Source organism: Pipistrellus hanaki (genome assembly GCF_964339955.1).
Source record: "Pipistrellus hanaki genome assembly, chromosome: 15".
Classification (NCBI taxonomy): Eukaryota; Metazoa; Chordata; class Mammalia; order Chiroptera; family Vespertilionidae; genus Pipistrellus; species Pipistrellus hanaki.
Window position 1 is genome coordinate 41,518,539 of NC_140517.1, and position 25,323 is coordinate 41,543,861.

General features: G+C 47.7%; 1 protein-coding gene, 2 long non-coding RNA genes and 1 pseudogene across 4 annotated transcripts in view; 2 read left to right on the forward strand and 2 right to left on the reverse strand.

Annotated features, from left to right (window-relative positions):
* LOC311609981 overlaps positions 1–25,323 on the forward strand; it is a 530,187-nt gene that overhangs the window by 202,576 nt on the left and 302,288 nt on the right. The gene's annotated exons all lie outside the window — the stretch shown is intronic.
* Positions 1–25,323, forward strand: part of LOC311609985 — a 171,070-nt gene that overhangs the window by 71,509 nt on the left and 74,238 nt on the right. The window lies entirely within an intron of this gene.
* On the reverse strand, positions 506–1,693 carry LOC311633803 (spindlin interactor and repressor of chromatin-binding protein-like; annotated as a pseudogene). The gene has a single exon. The product of its transcript is annotated as a spindlin interactor and repressor of chromatin-binding protein-like (transcript).
* Positions 15,716–20,628, reverse strand: LOC311633804 (ly6/PLAUR domain-containing protein 3-like; the record flags this gene model as incomplete). Its single annotated transcript, XM_084906835.1, has 4 exons — positions 15,716–16,432; positions 18,679–18,897; positions 19,765–19,896; positions 20,574–20,628. 4 exons carry the CDS (start codon positions 20,626–20,628, stop codon positions 15,909–15,911), a joined length of 930 nt encoding a protein of 309 aa, XP_084762961.1. The 3' UTR covers positions 15,716–15,908.

Below are 25,323 nucleotides of genomic sequence, written 5' to 3' on the forward strand. Positions count from 1 at the left end.
ATGGTTGCAAGTGATGAATCTGTGTTAGGGGCAGAAATATAATATTGGGGACTAGCTATTAATTATTTTTTTTAAATAAAAAAATAATTCATTGTCAACAGGAGATGTATGTACAACCGGAGAACAGGAGTGGGAGTGAATGATGTCCATGTCTCCTGCAGGGATGGAGCGGGAAGAGGTAATGTAGGCCTCCTGGATGAGAGGCCTGAACAGGGGGGAGGAGAGGCGTCCTCTGAGGTAGTTGGACTCAGCTCAAACCCCGTGGTGCCCTCCTCTTTCTGGTGTAAGGCACTGTGCCAAGGGAGAATGGTGAGCGGCTGAGGGGACGGGAGGTGGGACAGAGGAGTGGGTCAGCAAAGGATCGGGCGGGGTTCTCCACAGGCCCAGTGCCCTACCCACACAGCCTCATCATGCCCCCACTTGCTGGGGGCACTCCTCCGTGCCCCGCCCCACAGCGGATGCTACCCCTCCCCGCCTCCCCTGCCTTGGTACTCTTCACCAGGCATTAGCATGGAAACTCTGAGAAGCAGAGACATGGCCTCTGAGAAGCAGAGACATGGCCTCCTCCACACTCTCCCAGGAAGCAGGACCTATACCACCCCCTGCTTCCCGCCACCCCCGTGGCGCTGATCAAACAAAGCCGCGGGCCAACCCGGGTGTCATCTGCTCCCACAGCCCTGGTGCCCTGGGGATGCTTGGAGCAATCCTGCAGGCAGCTGACTGCTGGAGACTCCTCCATCCAGCTGGATGACCTGGAGATCCAGCGTCCAACGAAGGCCGGAAGGGGGACCTGGAGAGGGGCTCTCCAGCGGGGGGAGGCCTCCTTCGGCTGCCGGCCCCTCCCTGGGGGCGTCCTTGCAGCTTTGGCCCTCAGCTGGGTGTGGGGAAAGAGCTGCAGGAAGAAGCCTGGAGGGAACCTGCCATCAGTGACATGTAGGACCTGAGGGTGGGGGGGTGACAAGGGAACTGGGTTTTTGGTCACGGATCTGCTTCTCTTCTTTCTGGCTGGCTCTTCCTCAGGGGGCTCCTTCCACCTCTGACTCCAAGACGTCTTACTTACTGGCTCTGTGGCAGGGGCAACTGGAAGCTCAAGGGGGGCAGAGTCCTCTGGGCCTGGTCCTTCTCGGGAGGACTGTGCTGTCCTCAGAGTCAAGGAGAACGACAATCTCTGCTGGCATTCTGGCAGGGTACAGGGCAGACTCAGGGTCTGCACTGACATCCTGGGCCAAGTCTGAGTCGGGTGGGGATGGCTGCTCAGCGCTAACGTCTTGCAAAAGGGCCCCCTCCCCCACCTCGCTCCAGGCCTCCAGGATGTTGCTCTTCTCCGAAGGCTCAGGTCCAGGGTGTGAGGCTGCTGCTCCAGCATGTGCGCGCCCGCCCTGTCCACCGAGGTGAACGGGATCTCGGCCCCACACACCGTGCACAGTGCCTGCCCGCTGCCTTCTGGGCTGCTCCCCACCGGGAACTCCTGCTCCCAAATCATCTGCAGCTTGGGCTCCTCACAGCTATTGCTGCCTGTGTCCAGCAGGCGGGGCCTGGGCAGTGGGGTCTTCTCCTGCTGAGCCACTCACAGCATCGGCTCGGGCCGTGGGATCACGGCCACCACCACGGCCTAGTCCTAGTCCTCCAGCTCCTCGCATTTGAGCGTCACCTTGAAGCAGTCTAGCGCAGCGCCCTTGGCCTTGAGCGCCATGGTGCAGCCAGGCTCTGCAGGACAGGCCTGCCGCCCCTCCCAGCTGCCACTGGGCCCGCGCCAGCCACGCCCGGGCCTCCTGGCAACCATGAGGGAAGGGACCCCGGCGGGGAGGGCTCTAGCTATGAATTATTAAAACGGATTAATTATGCTCTGTTAACCCTAATTGTTTAGTTCTGATTAAATAAAGCACATTCTAATTTGGCTGGGACTTGTACACCCATTCCTCAACCCCCATACCTGGTAGTAATCCTTGGACCTTGGAGTCAACCTTGGAATGTGGTCCTATCATCATGGAAAGATTGCCTAAATAATGAGGTCCCACCTGAGCCTACAGTGCCTGTAGTCTGTTACCATTATACCTATATTTATTTCCTTTGCCTACTTCCCCATGTAATCTTTGTCTTATCCCATATAAGCAGCTGGTATGGGGCAGGGGGGGCGGGTTGCAAAGCAGATTTTCATGGATGACCTGCTCTTCTACCCACACAGCCAGTGTTATTGGAATAAATGCTCAAATATGATTCAACCCTGCGTACTTCATTGGCTCAAGTAGTGACCAGCAGCCCAGACCTATGGGTTGTCAGGGTTCAGAAATATAAGTATATACTGCTTTACTGCTCCAGCAAGAGAAAGGAAGATTTCCTCCCTTGCCCAGCAACTCAGCTGATGGGAAACCATCACCCCCCTGAACTCTCGCTTTCCTCCAATGGACTTTATTTCAAAAATACCCTTCCCAACTTCCTCCTTTTTCTCTATGGAGTAGCATTCCTCCCTTTGGCTTGCTGGACTCCCTTATGGTTTTTACAGTGAACCCCGAAACACTCTGGGGGCTCCCCTTCTGACTGAGGGGAGGCCCACACCCTCATGTGACTGGTAGGTTAGCTTGCTGCTGGGGTCCAGCTGACAGAGACTGGGTGAGATTGACCATCACTTCAATACATAATAGCTGCCCCTTGAATCAAAGATCCTGTCCCCTTGTGAACACAAGATGGCAACCATAAGATGGCCAGCAGTGGAGGGCAGTTGGGGGTGATCAACTCTGCTAGGGAGGGAAGTTGTTCGTGATCAGGCAAGCAAGGGATGGCAGTTGGAGGCAATCAATCCTGCAGGGATGGGCAGTTAGGGGTGACCAGGCCGGCAGAGGAGGGAAGTAGGGGACAAATAGGCTGGCAGGGGAGGAGTTAGACATCAATCAAGCTGGCATGGAAGTGGATAGGGGTGATCAGGTTGGGAGGCAGAAGTGGTTCAGGCAATGAAGATGGCAGGCAGGTGAGCAGTTGGGAACCAGCAGCCCTGGATTGTGAGAGGGATGTCTCACTGGCTGTTTAGGCCCAATCCCGGTGGGAAATCCTAAACAGGCAGTCACACATCCCTCGAGGGGTCCCAGATTGGAGAGGGTGCAGGCTGGGCTGAGGGACACCATCACCCCCCTCCCTCCGTGCATTAATTTCGTGCACCGGGCCTCTAGTTCTTTCTATAACAGGGCAACACTGTTATCTTGTAATCTAGTCTGAAATGTGATGCTTTGATGAAACTCCATTCTGTGCTAGCTGACAAATTTTTCCATAGGCATTTAATGGACGAAAGGGCTAAGACAGAGAGGAAAGAGTAATTAGCTCCTCTGAGGTCACGTAACACTACAGACACAGAGACGATGGCAGAGATAGAAACCCAGAAGCATGAAACCGTAATACTCTGCCACCTTTGAATGAATTTAAGCTGCTCAGTCATGTCAGTGTCATGCAACTACTTTCTATTAATTTTGTATTTTTGTCAATCTTTCTTCCATGAAAACTGAACGGTATCTGTTTTGTGCTACAGTTGTGGGATCTATGGACTAGTACTTGTTACCCAATTTAATGAAAACATCTGTTTGTTGCTTAGTGCCCCATGAAATGTAGTAGCCTCTATTTGGAAAAACTGATGTTTGAAGTTTCCACTAGACATAAACAGTCCTTTGTTCTATGAATTAATTCTGCTGTTATGGCTTCTGTACCAACTGACTTTGCAAACTGCTCTGCTGCTGTCCCTAGCTACCCCACCCCATGCCAGGTGTCTTTCAGTTATCTGTACTCAAGGTTACAGGCTTCCTGCAAGATATCTGTTAAACATAGCTAGGGCTCTTTTAAAAACATGAAAAAGGGAGGAAGCCCTAGACAAAAATATTAGAAAAAATATAAAAACCAAAAGCTTCTTCCATGTCTTTTTTTCAGAATTTGAGACATATTCCTATGATCCCGCTGGTGTAATAAAGAAGTGTAACTCCATTTCTCTAAGTGTTGCTTGGTTTTTCTCCCATCTTCTGTAACTAGAACAGCATTCCTTTTTAGGGCTGAAAATATTCCACTGTATAGATATACTACATTTTGTTTATCTGTGTATACAGTGATGGGCATTCCGTTCTTTTCTGTTACATAATGTTTCGTTTAAAAACATATATTTTTATTGGTTTCATAGAGGAAGGGAGAGAGAGAGAAATATAGATAGATAAATAGATAGATAGATAAATAGAAAGATAGATAGATAGAAACATGAATGATGAGAGAGAATCATTGATCTGCTGCCTCCTGCACACTCCATACTGGGGATGGAGCCAACAACCCTGGCATGTGCCCTTGACTGGAATCAAACCTGGGACCCTTCAGTCACCAGGTCGACACCATCCATTGAGTCAAACCGGGTACAGTTGTTTAGTGTTATTTTAAAAAATCAAATAATTAATACATGGATTCAATCTTGCATAGAAATTCAAACCAGACTGAATCAGGTAGCGTCAGAAGTGAACTTTCAAAAATATATATTTTATTGATTTTTTCACAGAAAGGAAGGGAGAGGTAGAAGGATAGAAAACATAGATGAGAGAGAAACACCAATCAGCTGCCTCCTGCACACCTCCTACTGGGGATATGCCCACAACCAAGGTACATGCAATTGACTGGAATCGAACCTGGGACGCTTTAATCTATAGGGCGATGCTCTATCCACTGAGCAAAACTGGCCAGGGCGAAAAAACGATTTTCTTTTGTCAAATCTCCCCAGTGACCTTCTTTCTCCTTAGCTCCAGGAAGAGGTAACATCCCAGGGGGATTTTCCTCCTAGGACCCTGGGACACCGAGACACTGGATTTTGTGGGTAAAAATGGCAACGGTAAAGTGAAAGCTGACACTGAACACTCACCATGCATCAGGCCCTGTCGGAGCTCTTTCCACACATCTCACAACAATGAAATGCAGACTCCTTACTCAGCCTGTGTCCCATCTTTCTCCTCCCTGCCTGCTCCACACACCCTCCCTCCAATCCTCACACACAGAACTTTCGCCCGCCTCGGGGCCTTTGCACTGGCTGTCCCCTCTGCAGGGAAGCTCCCCTCTCCCTCCGTGTGGCTTCCTTGCCCTCGGCTGCATTGTCCCCTGTCCACCTGGTCTCCCGCATCCGAGTCCCCCTTCCATTATTCTGCTTTACCGCCCTTCCCAGCACTTCCCTCCACTGACGGATGCGGCCGATCCATCTGTTTGTTGGGCATCTGCTCCCTGGGACAGCAGCCCCATGAGGCCAGGAACTTGGTCTCACACGGAGCAGTAAGACTGAGTTCCGGTTGAATTACAACCACTCTCATCCCATTTCACAGATGAGGAGTCTAAGGCACAGGGAGGTGAAGTTGAAGTATCCATCTGGTATGAAAACTGCTGTTTGAAATTTTAACCTTGCTATTTGGCTCCTGTAAATTTAACCTTTCCCAGACAAGGTTGTCAGGACTGGAGCTGGTCCAGGCCTCTAGTTGAGTCTCAGGGCCCTAGTACACACTGGCTCTTTAAGAACTTGCAAGAGGGGGCCAGAAACACTCCATATTTGGGAGACAAAGAAGGTAGGATCATATAAATAGGGAGAATTCCTACATGTTGGGGCCCAGAATTTGAGAGACATTTTCCTCTGGACCCATGCGTAATAAATGTAACTCCATCTCTCTAAGTATTGCTTTGTTCTTCTTCGGTTTTCTGTAACAAAGTCACCCGATGACAAATAGCGGAGCTGGCATTCGCAGCCACGCAGCCCAGCTTACAGCCTGTCCACTGGCCTGCAGGCTTCAGATCCATTCAGCGTTTGCTACAATAATTTAGCTTTTGCTATTCCATCTCTCCCTCCCACCCCCACCCCAGCATCTACTCAGCTGGAGAGTTTGTGGGTGGGTTAGGCTGGGCTTGGCTGTGTGGCTCTCCTGGGCTCAGCTGTGCTGGCACGGATTCTGGGGTCAGCGGTTAACCAGAGCATGGTTGTGGCTGGGATGGCGGGATCCTTGGTGTGTGTCACCGTCCGGGAGGCTAGCCCAGGTCAGTTCTTACTGATGATGGAAAAGTGGGCTGGGAAGTGTGGTGTTCCCCTGGGCAGGATGGCTCACCGGCTCTTTGTCCAATGGAGTCCAAGAATGAAACCATGGATGAAGATGGTATAGCAAAGGTGGAAATTTATTGGGAAGCAAGTGTTGTACTGAGATTCTGTGATCCCCAGAGACCAGCAGGGAGCCAAGTCCGATGCAATTAACAAGAGAGCCTCTTCCATGCTAACATGGGCTCTGTCCCTCTCACGCCAACATCACGGAAGTGGAAACCATGAACTTCGACAAGTCCAGGGTGATATCACTGTTTTGGCTGACCCTGATTGGTTGGGTGAGAGCAAGGGCCCAGCTACACAAAATGGAGGATAGCTCCGTCCCGCCCCACAAGGAGGCAGGAGTTAGCCTCGCCCTGCCCTGCCCTCTCACCAGCACAGACTCCCACGAGGGAAGCGGGAAAGAGTCCCATCACGTCCCTTTTCCCACAGTTTATAAAGGCTGTAGATTTTTGTGCCTTGATAGCCCCTCTGATTGGTCATTATTCCCTTTTGATTTGGTCACTATAGCAACTTTTGAGCACAAGCCTCACTTGAAGTACAGGAGGTTCCCTCCTTCTTCTCCCTTATTGCTCTTTTGTTCCCTCTGGGCTTCCTTCCTCCCACTTTGAATGAGGGGCTTTCTTTCCTTTATTCTGTAAATGTGTGCCTTTTCCTGCTCCCAGCTCCCTGGTCTTATGAAAATGTACCCTCTATCACTATCTGCTCCCTTGTCTTTTCTTTTCTTTTCTTTCTTTCTTTTTTCTTTCTATTTTTAAAAATATATATTTTATTGAATTTTTACAGAGAGGAAGAAAGAGGAATAGAGAGTTAGAAACATCAATGAGAGAACCATTGATCAGCTGCCTCTTGCACACCCCCTCACTGGGGATGTGCCCACAACCGAGGTACATGACCATGACCAGAATCGATCTTGGGACCCTTCAATCCGCAGGCCAATGCACTATCCACTGAGCCAAAGAGGTTTAGGCAGACCTGTGCTTTTTCCATGGGCCCCTTAATTCTTAAAAGTTCCAAAACCTGCCTATTTCACCCCTAAAAGTACCTTTCATTACGGAGGTGCAGAGGTGCATGGGGAATTATACAAGGCGCTCAGTGGAGAACAAGGCGTGAAACCAGAACCAGTCCCTTCCATCTCATCATGTTGGCGAAAGTAAGTCCCACGTCCAGGCCAGCATCGCATAACCAAGCCATATGGTGCAGAGCCTGGCTACAGGCAGGGGTGAAGAGTGGCGGCCAACAGTACAACCTCCCAGAGCTGCCGCCAGCTCCAAGTTCCGGGGCCCTGCTCCTGGGCCTGGCCTAGAGGTCAGAGGCCATCTGGGAAGGACCCCAGGGAGCTTGTATGTGGGGCTGCTTAGAAGGAGACTCCCGAGCTCAGGGTGGCCTGGGTTTGTGTGTAGGGAGGGAACACACTGGGAAGAAGCTGTGGCGTAGGCATTTCTTGCTTGGTTGTGAATGTCTGCAGGAAGCAGCAGGAAGATTCAGAAGCACTCATACTTGCTGAATTACCCATTTTAGGGTTGATTAATTTAGCGCTGCATCTACATATCTATCTTTTATACATTGATTTATGCTTTTTCTTAATTTTTACCTTTAGCTCAGGTAAACATTAGCTCCTAAGTGAAAGTGAGGATGAGGGCTTCGTGAAACCTCCAGAAGATCTTGAGTTCACTTCGAAGTATTTTCTCCTGGTTCATGGGTAAGCTTCAGGCCTCGCAAACCCTTTTGCATCCTGGTCCGGTTCAGAAGTCACTTAGTTGTCACAACAGCACATAAGGACAGAGGACAGGTGCCTCAGTTTCACTAAGAGAGGGAAGTTCCTGGTTTGCACAAGCTAGACTCCAAGGACTTTTGCTGCTTTGTGAAAAGAACCGGGCCCAGATGACTCTACAGCTTCCCTGGTGAAGTGAGGCTGGCGGGCTGTCTCCAGCAGGGCAGAAACAGCTGTCCTGGCTCAGGGCCCGCGGCCGAGGCCAGCACACTCTCCTGTCGCCCGGTCACAGATGTAGGAGAGGCTGTCATTCTTACAGTAACCGTGGGCATGGGTTTTCCTGGTTCTGATCTCCTGGAGTGGCCTCTCCATCCTCAGGGCTCACAGGCTTCCAGAGGCTCACATCTGTAACTGTTGAATCTCAAATCTGTGAGCTGGACAAGACACTTTAATGAACCAGTTAGTTAGGGGTCATCTTTATTGCACACAGGCTCAGAGCAGATTACTTCTGTCAAATTATGAACAAACACAGGAAGGAGTATTCCCTTTTTATGTCCTTATATTTCTTATTTTTTTAAAATAAAATTTTTATTTTATTTTCCACAGAGAGGAAGGGAGACGGATAGAAAGCTAGAAATGACGATGAGAAAGAAACATCGACCAGCTGCCTCCTGCACACCCCCTACCGGAGCAGTGCCCTCAACCAACGTACATGCCCCTGATAGGAATCAAACCTGGGACCCTTCATTCCAACGGCCGATGCTCTATCTACGGAGCCAAACCAGTTTCTGCCTGTCCTTCTAGTTCTTTATAGAAGTTATTTTTTGCAGACAGCTTGTAATCTTGAGTACATGTCATATCTAGCAAATACCTGTCATATCTATACAGACAGCTTGTAACCTTGAGTACATATTTATATAGACACCTGTAACCTTGGATGAACAAACACTTGGCATGAGAATATGGGAAATATTGCCCGCATCATTGTATCAGCCTCTTTAGATAGCTAGCATGTAAGGTCAGACGATTTAATTTATCTTTTCTATTATTCAAACTAAAAACAAAGTTATTTTACAGTCTAAAAATAACAGAGTTGACCTACAGGATAAGAGACTAAGAATAAAAGAGTAGGTCAAACACCAGCTTTTCCAAAGGAGGGGCTACTATGCTTCAGAACAACAGTGATGCTTTTATAGCTCATCTGGAACCAAGCCCAGCCTCCCACATTTGGAAGATTTACTGTCCTGCTGGTGCATTTGGAGAGTTAATTTCTCTGGGTTTTACTGATCAGAACTCAATTTTTCTGGTCCTTGGTCTCTGAGCACTGGGAGACACTAGTATGTTCTCGCCACTCAGAGATACTATTCTGGCCCAGATCAAAGAACCTGCATCAAGTGTTGGGCTTTTACAATATCAGAGTTCCTCCTGGCTCCCCCATGCCCACCACTGTGTTGCTAAGGGCTTCATCAGCATTGACTATCATATTACAGAAAACCGAAGAAGAACAAAGCAATACCAGAGAGATGAAGTTACATTTATTATGTGCGGGTCCAGAGGAAAATGTCTCTCAAATTCTGGGCCCCAACTTGCAGGTATTTTTCCAATTTATATGGTTTTACCTTCTTTGTCTCCCAAATATGGGGTGTTTCTGGCCCCTTTTGCAAGTTCTTAAAGAGCCCGTATGTGCTGGGCCTTGAAACCTCAATCAGAGGCATAGCCTGGTGCCAGCACTGATAACCTTGTCTGGGGAATGTTTAATGACCTCTCTGACGTGGGAGTAGTCTTAACAAGCAAGAATTTACAGAAGCCAAATAGCAGGATTAAAATTTCAAACAGCAGATCAGCTTCTAAGAGTTGCACAGGGAGTACAGATTAGCAAGCTAAGGGGTAGCAAAACTCTAAAAGAAGGTAAGGGTCCTTTGGACAGGATTTCCTGACCAAGCAGCCAGCGCTGTGGAGATGGAGACCTCTCCCAGAGCTATGGGCTCAGAGGGAAGCCTGCGCCATCTTACCAAGAAAGGAGGACCTTCTCTGAGGCCTGAAAAACCCACAGCAGAAGAGACCATCGAGCAGCTGTGATGCTCCAATCGGTGCAAACACATGGATTCAAGGAAATTCTTCAATCACCCATGGGAAGGTCTGAGTTTGTGGGGAAAACGTGAGGGTTCTGGGTCACCGCAGCACAGGCAGTGACTGTACCCATGGCGTGCCCCAGCTGCTCCGAGCCCCCAGAGGCCTCGCATGGACAGGGTTCCCAGAGGTCCTGCACAGCCACCTGCTGCCCAGGCCCAGTGCTACCACCAGGGGCCCCATGCCCAGAGCTGCACCAAAAGAGACAGGGGCTGCTGAGAGAATCACACACTGCAAGACCCAGTGATGGGTTTGGCATGATCTTCCCTAAAATCGGGTCGTTTATAAAAAAAAAAAAAGCAAACACCAAGGGACTTTGGACAAATTGTTAAGAATCAGGACCATCCCGCCAAAAGTGGAACATCTGGACACCTTGGGGCAGATCCAGCCTGCACCTGATCCCCCTCACTTCTGAGTACTAGGGAAGGACTGCCCAGTTTGGCATATCCTGGGAGACTGTAGGGGGAATTGCCTTCCTGGAAACAGGGGATCAGAGCGAGAAGAAACAATCTGGGAAAGGAGTCAATCTGGGAGCCGGCACCAGGCAGCTTTCCTCGACAAAACATAGAGCCATAGAGAAAGAAGGATAAAGCAGCCAAAAAGACTGGGAAGCCAAACCAGAAACATATTATTTTATTTTTTTAATTACTTTTAATTAATCAAAAGTAAATGGACACAAAGAACTAAGAAATAGCTTACTTAAAATTAAGGAATAGCTTAGAAAACTGAGGTGCAGTGGAACACAGGGATCTGCGATACTGTCTGGACCGAGAAATAAGTGTGCCAAATATAATCGCAGAGGAAGTGAATGGCCACTACCACACATTTTTATGCTAATTTTTCTATTTGGTATTTTATTTTAATCTTTTACATCTTTTAGTTTATTTTCATTTTTTACATCTTTTAATTAAGGAACGAATTTTTTTTCTTTTTTCCTCACTTGATTTTACCTTTGTAATTATTACATTTTTCAATTTCAATATTCATTATTACTACTGCTATTTTGCATTTTTTGTTTCCGTTTTCTTTTGTTTTTTGTTTTTGATTTTGTGATTTTTTTCCTTACCATTTTAATTTCCATTTCTTTTACATTTGGATTAGTCTTCATTTTATTTTAATCTCTACTATAAAATCATTCAATCCTACCTCAACTTGACCTTTATGTCATCATTCTCTTACTAAACTTTACCCTTTTCATCTCCTGTTTATCTTATCCCTTTCTGGATTTAGTTTTTCCCTATTATTTCTGTATACCCCCTGCTAAAATTCTCACCATATTCATAGACCTAATTTTCAACCCCCTGTTCCAAATGCATAAATACGACTCTCTTCGCTATATTAATTAGTTAAGAAAAGAAAGAAAAAACAAAAACAAAACCTGTTTTCCTCTCTATCCTTTTTTATTGTTTGTGTGAATGTTGATTATATAGAATTTTTATGCTTTTTAGTGAAATTGATATGCTTATTCTTTTGTTGTTATTATTGCTTCGTATTTTTAATTGCTTTGTTTCTGTTTATTTTTTACTTCTGTTTATCGTAGCCTTGCTTAATAATAGTGGATATTGTTGTTTGTATTAATCTCCAAGTATTGTTGCGGGTATTTGCGGGGATTAGTGGTTGTTCTATGGGAATTTTCTCCATATATATACATATAGTTTGTTTCTCCTTTCTCTCTTAGTCTGCTTCTTCTTCTTCTTCTTCTCTCTCTCTCTCTCTCTCTCTCTCTCTCTTCCCCTTTCTTCTTTCTCTACTACCCCGTAATTTGCATTTCTCTAGTGATCACTAGAGGTTATTATTAAAGGTTATTAATATCATAAATACATTCCTGTACAGTGCTTTTTGTGTTGTACCTGGTAGTGTTGTATTTTGTGCCTTTAAATCAACACAGGAGAAAGAAAACCACATAACCAGACATCATGAAAAGAGAGACCATGGGCAGGCAAAGAAATAGCCCGCTCTTGAAAGATAAGTAGGCATCACCAGAAAAGGAAGTAAATGAGTGAGAGGCAAGCAACCTACCAGAGTAGGAATTCAGAGTAATGATCATAAGATGGCTAAAAAGGATGGAAGAGAAATTTGACAATAACCAAGAAGAAATGAAGAAGAACCACGAGGAATTGAAGAAGAACCAAGAGGAAATGAAGATGAACCAAGAAGAAATGAAAAATGACATTACTACCATGAAGAACTCAATAGAAAGCATCAAGAGTAGACTAGAAGAAGCAGAGGACTGCATCAGTGAGTTAGAAAACAAGATGGAAAAAAATATCCAATTAGAGCAGCTTATAGAAAAAAAAATTAAAAAGCAGGAGGAGAGCCTACAGGAGGTTTGGGACAATATAAAACAAAACAATATTCGAATAATAGGGGTTCTGGAAGGAAAAGAAACTGAAGTAGACATGGAACACGTATTTCAAGAAATAATGACAGAAAACTTTCCCGAGATAGAGAAGAAAAAACCCACACAAATCCAAGATGCTCGCAGAGTCCCAAGCAAAATGAATCCCAGAAGACCAACGCCAAGGCATGTTATAATTAAATTGGCAAACAGCATGACAAAGAATCTTAAAAGCAGCCAGAGAGAGACCGAAAGTTACATATAAAGGAACCCCCATCAAACTAACAACTGATTTCTCAATAGACACTCATCAGGCCAGAAGGGAATGGGATGAAACATACAAAATCATGCAAAGGAAGGGTCTGAATCCAAGAATACTGTATGTAGCAAGGCTATCAATCAAAATTGAAGGGGAAATCAGAAGCTTCACAGACAAAAAAAAGACTAAAGGAATTTATCTCCACCAAGCCAGCAATGCAAGAAATGCTAAGGGGTCTACTTTAAAAATAAAGAAATAGGAAATGAAGTAGGAACACACGGGTATAGAATGAAAATGGCGTCAAATGAGTAGTATCATTAACAACTTTAAATGTAAATGGTTTAAATGCTCCAATCAAAAGACAGGGTAACAGATTGCATAAGAAAACAAGACCCATACATCTGTTCTCTACAAGAAACCCACATCAGAAAAAATGCACACAGACTGAGGGTGAAGGGATGGAAAAAGGTTTTCTAGGCAAATGGAAATGAAAAAAAAGCTGGGGTAGCAATACTTATATCTGACAAATTAGATCTCAGAGTGAAGGACATAACAAGAGATCATGAAGGCAACTTCATAATACTAAGGGAGCAATCTAACAAGAAGAAATAACCCTGGTAAATATATATGCACCCAATACAGGAGCACCCAAACACATTAAAAACAAAACAAAACAAAAAAACAACAACTGCTGGAGGACATTAAAGGAGAGATTAATAGCAATACAATCATAGTAGGAGATTTTAATACCCCACTGTCACCCTTGAACAAATAATCTAAACAAAAAAATCAGCAAAGAAATATGAATCCTAAATGACTCACTAGACCAGATGGAATTAATCCACATCTTCAGAACATTCCATCCCAAAGCTACAGAATACACAGTCTTCTCAAGCACACATGGGACATTCTCAAAGATAGACCACATGTTGGGACATAGGCAAAGTCTCTTCAAATTCAAGAAGATAGAAATCATATCAAGCATCTTCTCAGATCATACTGGCATAAAACTAGAAATTAACTACAATAAAAATAATCCAAAGAAATCAAACCCATGGAGATTAAACAGCATGCTATTAAACAAGGACTGTGTTACCAGAGAAATCAAGGAAGAAATTAAAAACATCCTGGAAACAAATGACAATTAAAATACAACAATCCAAAATCTATGGGACACAGCAAAAGCAGTTTTGAGAGGGAAGTTCATATCCCTACAAGCCTATTACAAAAAAAGACAAGAAAAAATGGTAACAAATTATCTAACTCTACAACTCAAAGTCTTAGAAAAAGAGCAACAAGAATAGCCCAGTGTAAGCAGAAGGAAGGATATAACAAAAATTAGAGCAGAGATAAATGACATAGAGACCAAAGAAACGATACATAAGATCAATGAAACCAAGAGCTGGTTCTTTGAAAGGATAAACAAGATAGATGAACCTCTAGCCAGGCTAACCAAGAAACAAAGAGAGAGGACCCAAATAAACAAAATCAGAAATGAAAGAGGTGAAATAACAACAGACCCCACCAAAATACAACGGATTGTTACAAAATACTACGAACAACTCTATTCCAACAAACTGAACAACCTGGAGGAAATGGACATATTCCTAGAAAAATACAAACTTCCAAAACTCGATCAGGAAGAATCTAAAAATCTCAATAGACCAGTGACTTGGGAAAAAATTGAAACAGTCATCAAAAAGCTTCCAGCATACCAAAGCCCAGGGCCAGATGGCTTCACAGGAGAGTTTTACCAAACGTTCAAGGAAGAACTAAAAACTATCCTCCTCAGACTATTCCAAAAATTTCAAGAGGAAGGAACACTTCCAAACTCCTTCGATGAACCCAGCATCACCCTAATACCCAAACCAGATTAAGACAACTCAATGCAAGAGAATTACAGGCCAATATCCCTCATGAACATGGATGCCAAAATCCTCAACAAAATTCTAGCAAATCGGCTCCAGCAGAGCATCACAAAGATCATACACCATGACCAATGTTGCTGAGAAAAAGGAACCCTCGTGCACTGCTGGTTGGAATGCAGACTGGTGCAACCACTGTGGAGAACAGTATGGAGTTTCCTCAAAACACTGAAAATGGATCTCCCATTTGACCCAGTAATCCCACTCATAGGAATATATCCCAAGAATCTAGAAACACCAATCAGAAAGGATATATGCACCGCTATGTTCATAGCAGCACAATCTATAATAGCTGGAATCTGGAAACAGCCTAGGTGCCCGTCAGCAGATGATTTGATCAAAAACCATGGTATATCTACACAATGGAATACTATGCTGCCATAACAAAGAAGGAATTCTCATTTGTAGCAACCTGGAAAGAATTAGAGAACATCATGCTGAGTGAAATAAGCCAGTCAATGAAAGAGAAATACCACTTGACCTCACTCATTTATGGATATTAAAGAACATTATAAATTGATGAACCAAAAGACAGATATAAAGACAGTAAAGCAACAAGCAGACTGTCAAATTTAAGCGGGGAGGGTAGGGAGATCTGGGACAGATAAGAGATCAAACGAAGGACTTGTATACATGCATATAAGTACAACCAATGGACACAAAACTCTGGGGAGGGTGCGTATGTAAGAGGGGGCCAATGTTAAAATATGTACACAGATAATAATTTAATTAAAAAATTTTAAAGAAATGAGAAAGAGAGGAGTTCAAACCAGACTCCTCCCGGGCTATCTCAGCTCCTCAGTGTAAGGTCTTGGCCTTTCCTCCCTAGCTCAGCTTCCAGGCGTTACTGTCAGAAAGGAGGTAGAGACGACCCCTTGGGAACACTGTACAAAGAAATCCGTTTATTGAGGCTTTATGTTTCAGAAAGGGACCGCACAGAGGCAGAAGGACCGCACAGAGGCAGAAGGCGCGGCCCCTGGCCCTTGAGGAGCTCACAGTCCAGGAAGGAAGACAGTGGCTGAGACCATTCTCAGGGAGATGCGGGGCGGGGCCCGCAGCCTGCACAGGAGGAACCCCGTTATCCCCCCAACTCTGCCCCCCATCTTCCAGGGCGGCTATGGGAGAGCTCCTGGCTCTCTCCCACAGTCCCTGTGGCACTTCTAACCACTTCCGTCCCCATGACGACAAGGGGGCGGGGGGGGGGGGGGGGGGCGGGTATCTGTAGCCTCAAAAAGCTAGGAGGCCGGGGGGAGGGGGGGGCGTATGTATGTATATACAAGGGTTTCCCTTTATTTCCCAAAGCCACAGACCAGCGTAGCGGAAGCTGGGGGCTGAGGTCAGTGGAAGAAATGGGGGGAGGGGGGGGCGCTGGGCCAGTCCAGTCCGGTGGCGGGAGCGGGAGGAGGGGGTCCCCGGGGCAGGAGGGCAGGGATCAGAGAGCAGGCTCCAGGTTCAGAGGCTCATAGCAGGGTGCGGGCGGCCACGGCCAGCAGGAGGGCCGCCGGGCCGGCAGAGGGCGCTGCCGAGCCCCCGTTGTGGGGCCACGTGTTGGTGGGGCGCTGCTCCTTGTTGCTGCGGTCCTGGTGGCCCGCGGTGCCTGCGGCCAGGCTGGCCCCCTCCTCTGTGAGCGCGGTCTTGGGGGCGACCTCCCTGGGCGGCGTGCGGCTGGCAGAGGCGGCGCTGGGCTTGGCGGCGGAGACGGGCTTGGTGGGCGCGCGGGGGGCTGCGGAGGCGGTGGCGGTTGCGGAGGTGGCGGCCGGGGCGGAGGTGGCGGCCGGGTCGGAGGTCGTGGGCGGGGCTGAGGTCGTGTTCTGGGGCAAGGGCAGCAGCACCAGCAGCGGGATGCGAGGCGAAAAGAAGGTCTTGTTGCGGAGGTCGGCGTTGCAGCGGGGGCCCTTGCAGCAGGAGCCGCTGAGCGTGAAGCCCGGGCCCGTCAAGGCGTCCTGGACGAAGCCGCGGACCGGCAAGGACATTGTCACATTGGCTGTAGGGGACACACACACAGAGGCCGGGATTGAAGACGGGGCAGAATGCAGCTTAGTAAAGTGACCGGATCTTCCTGCTTTTTGGGTCACTGTCCGGATTTCTAACAATTTTTTCCCCGCGGCGTTTTAAAAAGAGTCCCGATTTTTTCAAAAAATCAAGATTCTTTTTTCTTTTTATTTTTTTTTTTTAACGCCGCGGGACTTGGATTCTTTGCAAAAATTGGGAGTTTTTTTTGTTTGTTTGTTTGTTTTTGTGTTTTTTTTTTTAAACGCCAAGGTACTTGTAAAGATTCTTTACAAAAAAAATCGCAACTATCCCGTCAGCACCTGGACGATCTGGTCACGTTACTTTCCAAAAATCGGGAATTTTTAAAACGCCGCGGGACGCGGGAAAAATTGTTAGAAATCAGGACTGTCCCGCCCAAAGCGGGACAATCTGGTCACCTTAGCTTAGAAGCAAAAACCTCCCAACCCGGGAGCCGAGGGGTCCATGGAGCCCAAAGACTCAGCTCAGGCCCCACTCGGAGAAACACTGTCCAGGTCCTTGGTTTAGGACGGATCCCATTTCCTACAGCAGAAGAGCAAAAGTCTCCTCCCTCCCTCCCTCCTGCCCCCCATCACACCCCAGCAGTTAGTCTTAGAGTGAGAGCTACATCTAATACACCTGGCCTGGGAGGAGGGGATGGAGGCGAGGGATTAAAGAACTACATCTCCCATGATGCCCGGGGGTAAAGGCCAGCAGGCTGACCTGCACATCTCCTCTGTGGTTTCAGGGGGCACCCTAACCCCTGGAGTTGTAAGGAGTCAGAACCACAATCTTGCCCGGGTAGACGCTTCAAGGTTTAAAAACATTTCCCATAGCTTTTTTTTTTTTTTTTTTTTTTTTTTTTTTTTTAATATTTCATTGATTTTTCTTACACAGAAGAAGGGAGAGAGACAGAGAGCTAGAAACGATGATGAGAGAAACATCAACTTGCTGCCTGTTGCACACTCCCTACTGGGGATGTGCCCACAACCAATGTGTATGCCCTTGACCGGAATCCAACCTGGGACCTTTCAGTCCGCAGACCGACGCTCTACCGCTGAGCCAAACCGGTTTCAGCACATTTCCCATAGCTTTGGAGGATCTTTTATATACACTTGTAATGGATGAAAAATAAAGCATTGAAAATCTTTTTTCTTTTTAAAAATCATTTCAAACATGTACCAAGTTTCTGTAAAATAAACGTAAATTGCATTCTATTAACCAATATGAGTGTATTTCTGTAAGCATAGTTATGTGGAAATAAAGTTAAAAAAACAAACAAACATTTCCCCCCAGCACATCCCTGAGTTCTCCCCTAAATGCATCTCCCCCTGTAAAACACACACACACACACAAAAAAAAAAAAAAAAAAAAAACACAACACTACTAAGCTGAAACCGAGCATAACCTGCAGACTGAAAGGTCCCAGATTTGATTCCAGTCAAAGGCAAGTACCTTGGTTTTGGGCACATCCCCAGTGGGGGGTGTGCAGGAGGCAACTGATGGATATTTCTCTCTCATCTATGTTTCTGGCTTTCTATCCCTCTCCCTTCCTCTCTGTAAAAAAATCAGTAAAATATATATTTTTAGCCAAAACCGGTTTGGCTCAATGGATAGAGCATCGGCTTGGCGACTTAAGGGTCCCGGGTTCGATTCTGGTCAAGGGCATGTACCTTGGTTGCGGGCATATCCCCAGTAGGGGGTGTGCAAGAGACAGCTGATTGATGACTCTCTCATGGATGTTTCTAACTATCTCCCTTCCTCTCTGTACAAAATCAATAAAAATATAATATAATATATATATATTTAAAATTTAATATATTTTATTGATTTTTTTACAGAGAGGAATAGAGAGTTAGAAACATTGATCAGCTGCCTCCTGCATAACCCCTGCTGGGGATGTGCCCTTGACCGGAATCGAATCTGGTACCTTCCAGTCCGCAGGCTGACTATGCTCTATCCACAGAGCCAAACCGGTTTTGGCCTTTTAAAAAAAAAAAAAAAAAATTAAAGATGGTCGGAAAGCACAGGGTGGCTCCAGCTCACATCTCCCCACCTCGCCCGACCCTGGTTCGGCCTCTAGCTCTTCCCTGTGAGCCCGACCCTGGAGCCCTCCCCGTGGGGACCCAGAGGCCTGGCAGGCGGGCTGCCTCTGGCCCTCCTCCCCCGCCCCCCTGAGCTCCCAGCTGCAGGCTGGCGAGCGCCCCCAGCGACTCCCACCCCGCACGCCCCGCCCCCGCCCTCCAAACCCCTCCGCCCCCCGCAGCTGAGGGGGTGAGCACCCGAGCTCCCACAGGTTGAGCTTGGCATTGCAGCGGTCCTGCTCGCACTGCTGCAGCTGGATGAAGGCCAGCAGCCCGAAGAGGTCCAGGCCGCGGTCGTTCTTGCCAGGGAGGCCAGAGCCGCAGCCGCGCACCAACACCGTGAACTGCCCCTGGACTGAGGGGAGGGAGAGGAGGGGGCTCAGAGGAGCCAGGGCCTCAGAAAGGGCCCATCCAAGGAAAGCCTGACCCACGGAGGGCAGGGCTTCCACAAGCTGAACCCGGGGGCTGCCAGGGGGGCAGAGTGGACAGAATGGAGGGGTCAGGGGAGAAGGGGCCAGAAGCAGGGAGGAGTGTGGGGGGAAGGGGTGGCTATAAGCTGGAAGTGAGGAAGGGGGACAAGAAGGTTCGGGCCCTGGCCAGTGTGGATCAGTGGATAGAGCCTTGGCCTGCAGACTGAAGGGTCCCGGGTTCTAGATAAGGGCACATCCCCAGGCTTGCAGGAGGTAGGCAATCAGTGATTCTCATCATTGATGTTTCTATCCCTCTCCTTCCACTCTGAAATCTATCTATCTATCTATCTATCTATGTATATTTCAGAAAGGAAGGGCCACAAAAAGGCACAGGATCGAGAAGGGCGGGCCTCCTGGGAGCTGTGGCCTCAGACTAGGGTGGGAGGTGGGTCTGAGCGTCCCAGACTCCACTAGGGCACCTAGAAAACCTCTACAGAAACCCCATCGCCAGGGCCCCCTGGAGAGGGGGGGCTGGGTTGGAGAGGAGAACCTTTCGGGTTAGGGAGGTCATGGTAGTGCAGACATGGATAGGGCGTGCTCCAGAAGGGGACGGGGTCCCAGATCCTGTATTTCCCAAGTTCACCCACCTCTTCTCAGCTCCCATCAGCCCCACTCTGAGCCCTGGGCCCGGCAAAGAGGGAGGGGGCCAGGCTCTGCTCGGAGGGGTGTGGCCAAGGCAAGGGGGCGGGGCTGGACTGTAAGGGGCGGGGCCTGCTGGAGGAGCAGGCACGCGGCCCGGGGGCCCCACTCACTGGTCTCCACCGCGCCCACAGCCTCCGTGCAGACTTCCAAGCCGGGCGAGCACCTCACTGTCTTGGCCTTCTGCGGGGAGCAGCCGTCGTCGGCCTTTTGCACGCAGCTGTAGCACTCCAGCGCCGGAGCTCCTGGGGAGGGGGGCGTGGTGGGCCGCTGCTGGAGCTTCCTCCAGCACCTCCGGACGGAGGGCGGCCCTTCCCCCGCCCTGGCTCCCCGGGACCAGAGGATCCTATTGCACAGCCTTTCCCAGGGCAGGAGTAAGGAGAAGCGTCCCACAAATATGGGGTCACCTGAGACATGGTGTCCCTTTCCTTCAAGCCCCCTGTGCCCACAGTGGGGGCATCTTCCCCACGGCGCCCGAGGCCCAAGGTGGGGGGCCCTGACCTGAAGCCCTGGGAGAACTCTACCTGGAATGGGGAGCACCTACCCACACTGCTCCTCTCAGGATGGGAGAATTTTTCCCACAGAGGACTAGGCTCAGCGAGGGATCCCTTCCCACAGCCCCCACTCTGCTCAGGTTGGAGGAGTTTTTCCCACAGCCCCCTTCTCTGTAGGGAGTGAGGGGACCCTCTTCCCTGGGGCCTCACTCTGCCCCTCTACCCCTCTCCCCAGAAAACCCACCTTTTTTATTTATTTATCTATTTTTTGAGGGAGAGGGAGAGGGGAAGAGAGAGAAACATTGATTTGTTGCACCGCTCATTTATGCATTCATTGGGTGACCTTTACCTGTACCCTGACCAGGGGTGGAACCCACAACCGTGGCTATAGGGACCAGGCTGTAACCAACTTAGCTACCCAGACCTACCTTGAAGCAGCATCGGCAGCAGCAGCAGCAGCAGCCAACCTGTCGTCCTGATCATTTTAATTCTGTATGCCTATGTTTCCATTTCTTCTCAAAACAGCAAATTAAAATGACAATGAGGTATCATCTCACACCTATCAGAATGGCTACCATCAACATATCAATAAATGACAAGTGCTGGTGAGAATGTGGAGAAAAGAGAATCCTAGTACACTGCTGGTGGGAATACAGACTGGTGCAGCCACTGTGGACAGCAGTATGGAGTTTCCTCAAAAAATTAAAAATGGAACTCCCATTTGGCCCAGTGATCCCGCTTCTAGGAATATATCCTAAGAGACCCAAAACACCAATCACAAAAAATGTATGCACCCCTATGTTCATAGCAGCACAATTAACAATACCTAAGATCTAGAAACAGCCTGAATGCCCATCAGTAGATGAGTGGATAAAAAAGCCATGGTACATTTATACCATGGAATACTATGCAACCGTAAAAAAGAAAAATCTCTTACCCTTTGGGACAGCATGTAGGAACTTGGAGAGTAGTATACTAAGTGAAATAAGTCAGTCAACGAACAAATATCACATGAGTTCACTCACATGTGGAATCTAATGAACAAAATAAACTGACAAACAAAATAGATCCAGAGTCATGGAGGATCCTAAGAAAGAATGGAGGGAGGGAAGAGATCAACCAAGAACTTATATGTGCACTAGAGGCCCAGTACATGAAATTTGTGCGGGGGGTGGCTGGGGGGAAGGCAGAGCTAGCACAGATGGTGTCCCTCAGCCCAGCCTGCACCCTTTCCAATCTGGAACCCCTCTCACAATCTAGGACTGCTGACTCACAACCACTCTCCTGCCGGCCTTCCTGATTGCCCCTAACCGCTTCTGCCTGCCAAACTGATCACTCCCTAACCACTCCCCTGCCAGCCTGATTGATGCCTAAGTGATCCCCTCTCAGCCTTATTGCCCCGAACTACCCTCCCCTAACTGTCCTCTCCTGCAGGCCTGGTCACCCCAATTGCCCTCCCCTCCTGTCCCAGGAACCCTTAACTGCCCTCCCTTGTCAGCCTGGTTCCCCTCAACTGCTCTCCCCTGTAGGCCTGGTCTCCCCCAACTGCCCTCCCCTACTGGCCTTTTCACCCACAATTGCCCTCCCCTACTTGCCTGATCACCAGCAACTGCCTCCCCTGCCGACTATCTTGTGGTGGCTATCTTGTTTCCACATGAGGGCAGCCATCTTTGACCACATGGGGGCAGCCATTTTGTGTTGGAGTGATTGTCAATTTGCATATTACTCTTTTATTATCTAGGATATTCTTAACCCACGGACACAAACAATAGTGTGGTGAAGGTTGTGGGACAGGAGTGGGGAAGAGGGCATGACAAGGGAGGGGTGAATACTTTAAACAATAAAGATAGATTTTTTTTTTTAAATTCAGGTAGGGTTGTTTCTGAGCCTGGCTTGGAGGTTAGTTCTGACCCAGGAGTACTCCTATTAGCTGTCACTTTCCCTAGTTTTCCCTAGTTCAACAGCTAGCCTGGGGGTTAGCTTGTCACATTGATGACAACCACCACTTTCATTTTTAACAAGACAGCCCTTCACGATGAACTCCCTCCACACATTTCTGTCCAAATAAAATCACATTCTAGGGAAGAACGTTGAAACTCCCTGTTCTTTTTAAAAAATATTTTTATATTTATTAAATTGATTGGGGTGACATTGGTCAACATGACATAATAGGTTTTAGGTGTGGGTTCCTATGTTACAAGATCAGTCTATTGCACCATGTGCCCACCATCTAAAGTTAAATCTCGTTGCCTTATATTAGGACCCTTTATCCCCCCGCCCCAGTTTTTAATGTGTTTTAATTGATTGGTTTGTTTTTTGTGGGTTTTTTTTTTTTTTTTTTGAGAGAGAGGGAGGAAGGGAGAAGGAGAGAGGTAGAACATCAATGAGAGAGAAACATCAACATCAGCTGCCTCCTGCATACCCTCTGCTGGGGATAGAACCTGAAACCCAGGCATGTGCCCTGACTGGTAATGGAACTGGTGGCCTCCTGGTGCATGGGTCACCACTCAACCTCTAAACCACACCGGCCAAGCAAAGCTCTGTTCTTATCTTGTCTCTGAGCCACCAGCTTGAGAACTGGAGGCAAGGACAGTGGAGGGCTTTCCTCAGAATGCCCCCTCTGCTTTCTACACAGGGCACTGGGCAGGGGTTAGTAGACCCTGGCCTTCATGAATTGCTTCTCCCAACATGGAAAATCTTCACTACAAACAAGCTGGGGCAAAAGTGACAGAGAGCCCAGTATTCTGAGCCTGTTATCACTGGGGGGCAGCCTGGAACCGATGTGTGACATCTACATGGAGGGAAAAGTCCCCAACCTGTCAATCACACCTCCCTGAAATTACCCTCTGACCCGTGGACCTGCGGGGTTGAGTAAGGCTGGCAGCCGTTCCCACTGGAAGTGATGCTCCCTATAGTCCTTGACTGGGAGCCGGGAGAAGGGGAACCTATCTTTGTGGCTCGGTCCACTCATAATGTTACTTTCCTCATACAGAGCTGGAGTGGGTTTTGGGCCTGGATGGTGGGAGCCGTAGATCAGACAGCACAGATCTGCTGTTCTTACTGATACTTAGTATAAGTTCTTGAATACATGTTTCCTTATAATCTATTTCAACTTCCTTCTTGCTTCTCTGGGAACACAAGAGACTGTCGAAGTTCCTTAACTGGATGGCCTTATAATGACTCAGTTTTAAGTTATAATATCAATTACTAACCCCAGCATTAGATCGGCCATGAGCGGGGACCTCACTAGAGACTTAAAGCTCCCACAGCCACTGGTACATCGCTCCCTGGGCTGCTTAGGCCCCAGAACACAGGTTAGGCTCAGGCTTCCAGGCCCTTTACTTCTGGCACCTGTGAATTTGTGTTTCATTGGCATCCAACTATTTACTGAAAGACTTTTTCTACAATATATGCCTTTTGAAAAGTGTCTGAAGGCCAAGTATGTGTCAGGTTCTGCACTTCAAACGGATGCCAGGACAAAGAACACAGCCCATCTTGTCTTCCCAATGATTAGATTCCACTGTTCCCCCACCCCCTGGGAAATGGGCAGTTGAATTGCAAATAGAGAGTGAAAGGCTGAGAGAACATGACCAGAGATCCTTCTGTTTAAGGACTCAGGGAATATCTCCAGAAAGAAATAACATTTTAGTGAAGTCAGGAAAGACAAACCATCTATGGCAGTCATCAGCACTCTCTGGCCTCTCCACACCTTTGCCATTCAATCAAGGCCACAGAAAAGACAGCTATGATGTGTGCGGATGCTTCAGGGTCAGGAGAAGGAGAGGGCCGGATGTGAAGATCCTGTGAGATCCAGCTGGTCATGCAGACCACCTCCCACCTGAAAGATGGTTTCTTTCGAGAAAGGATAACAAAGTTGTGTCTGCAGAGAAATCATTTTATTGCCAGGCAAGGGAGCTTGAGTTGCAGGGAAAGGATGTCACCTCTGTCACTCAGAGAATGCCTTTCATGCTTGAGATCTCTTGGCTTTCTGCCCTTCTGTTTCTATCTTTATACTGCAGAACCTCCAAGCTTTATCCCTGTTGTAGTCTTCAGTGAGTGAGCACCATAACCCCAATAAACTCCCATCGGTTGTGCATTCCGTATACGATTTGCCATTATAGATAAAGGGAAAGACACATGGAGCTCGGTCTGAAAAGTAGAAGCAAAGGGTGTGGAAATTAGCGGGGGGTGAGATTGTGTTCATCTTAGCAAGAGAAAGGGGACCTGAATGGAACACCGGGGGCTGGGTGAGGAGAGGATTCCAAATAGGAGTCAATTATGGAGATCCCCCACACGCTCCTCACATGCTTACCATCATTTCTGCAAAATTTCCATCTCCCTGAATATTCTGAGTCTAGAGAACACCAAAAGAATGGAGATTTAACGAACGTGCAATCAAAATATTTCTTGCCACCATAGGTAAACGGGAAAGCACAGGGTTCCACTGAAAAAAAGAAAAGCAGGCATTATTCTCCTCACAACTCCTAGGCACCATTTGCTCTGCTGTGATTCTGGCTACTTTTCTGTTCAAGCCAGCCCACCCCGACAAAGGGCCTACGTGGCCGGAGCCCACAGCTAAGCACTAGGGGTGTCCAGATCCATATGCCTGATGTCTGTCCTGTGACAGTTGTAACGTCCCTTGACATTATTTACCCAGAGACATTTATTTCTTGTGGGCTTTGGAGTTCCAGGAGACAGATAAGTTTGCAAGACCAAAAAGCAGCCTGATTTTGGATTATAATTTCTTGTAATCCTTACCCAACGATATCTTTTTATTGATTTTTAGACAGACAAGAAGAGATGAAGGGAGACACAGAGAGAAACATCCCTCAGTTGCCTCCCATACACGTCAAGATAGGGCATCAAACCGGCAACCTACAAGTATGTGCCCTGACACCAAATCGAACCCACAAACTTTTGCTGACCCTCCAACGAACGGAGGCACCCGGCCATGGCTAGGATCATAATTCTTTATACCCTGCTGACTTGTTATGTCTGGAGCTGCGGCTTCACCCAATTCAATACCAAAAATCTTCGTCCATGTCACATTTATGACACAGGTGATGTCTCCGTATTATCGTTAATAGTCTGCCTCACATCATTCAGAAGCACAATTACAATCCACATTCCTGGGGTAACAAAATGAGTTTCAGCGTGCACCGACTTTGGCACTTGAAT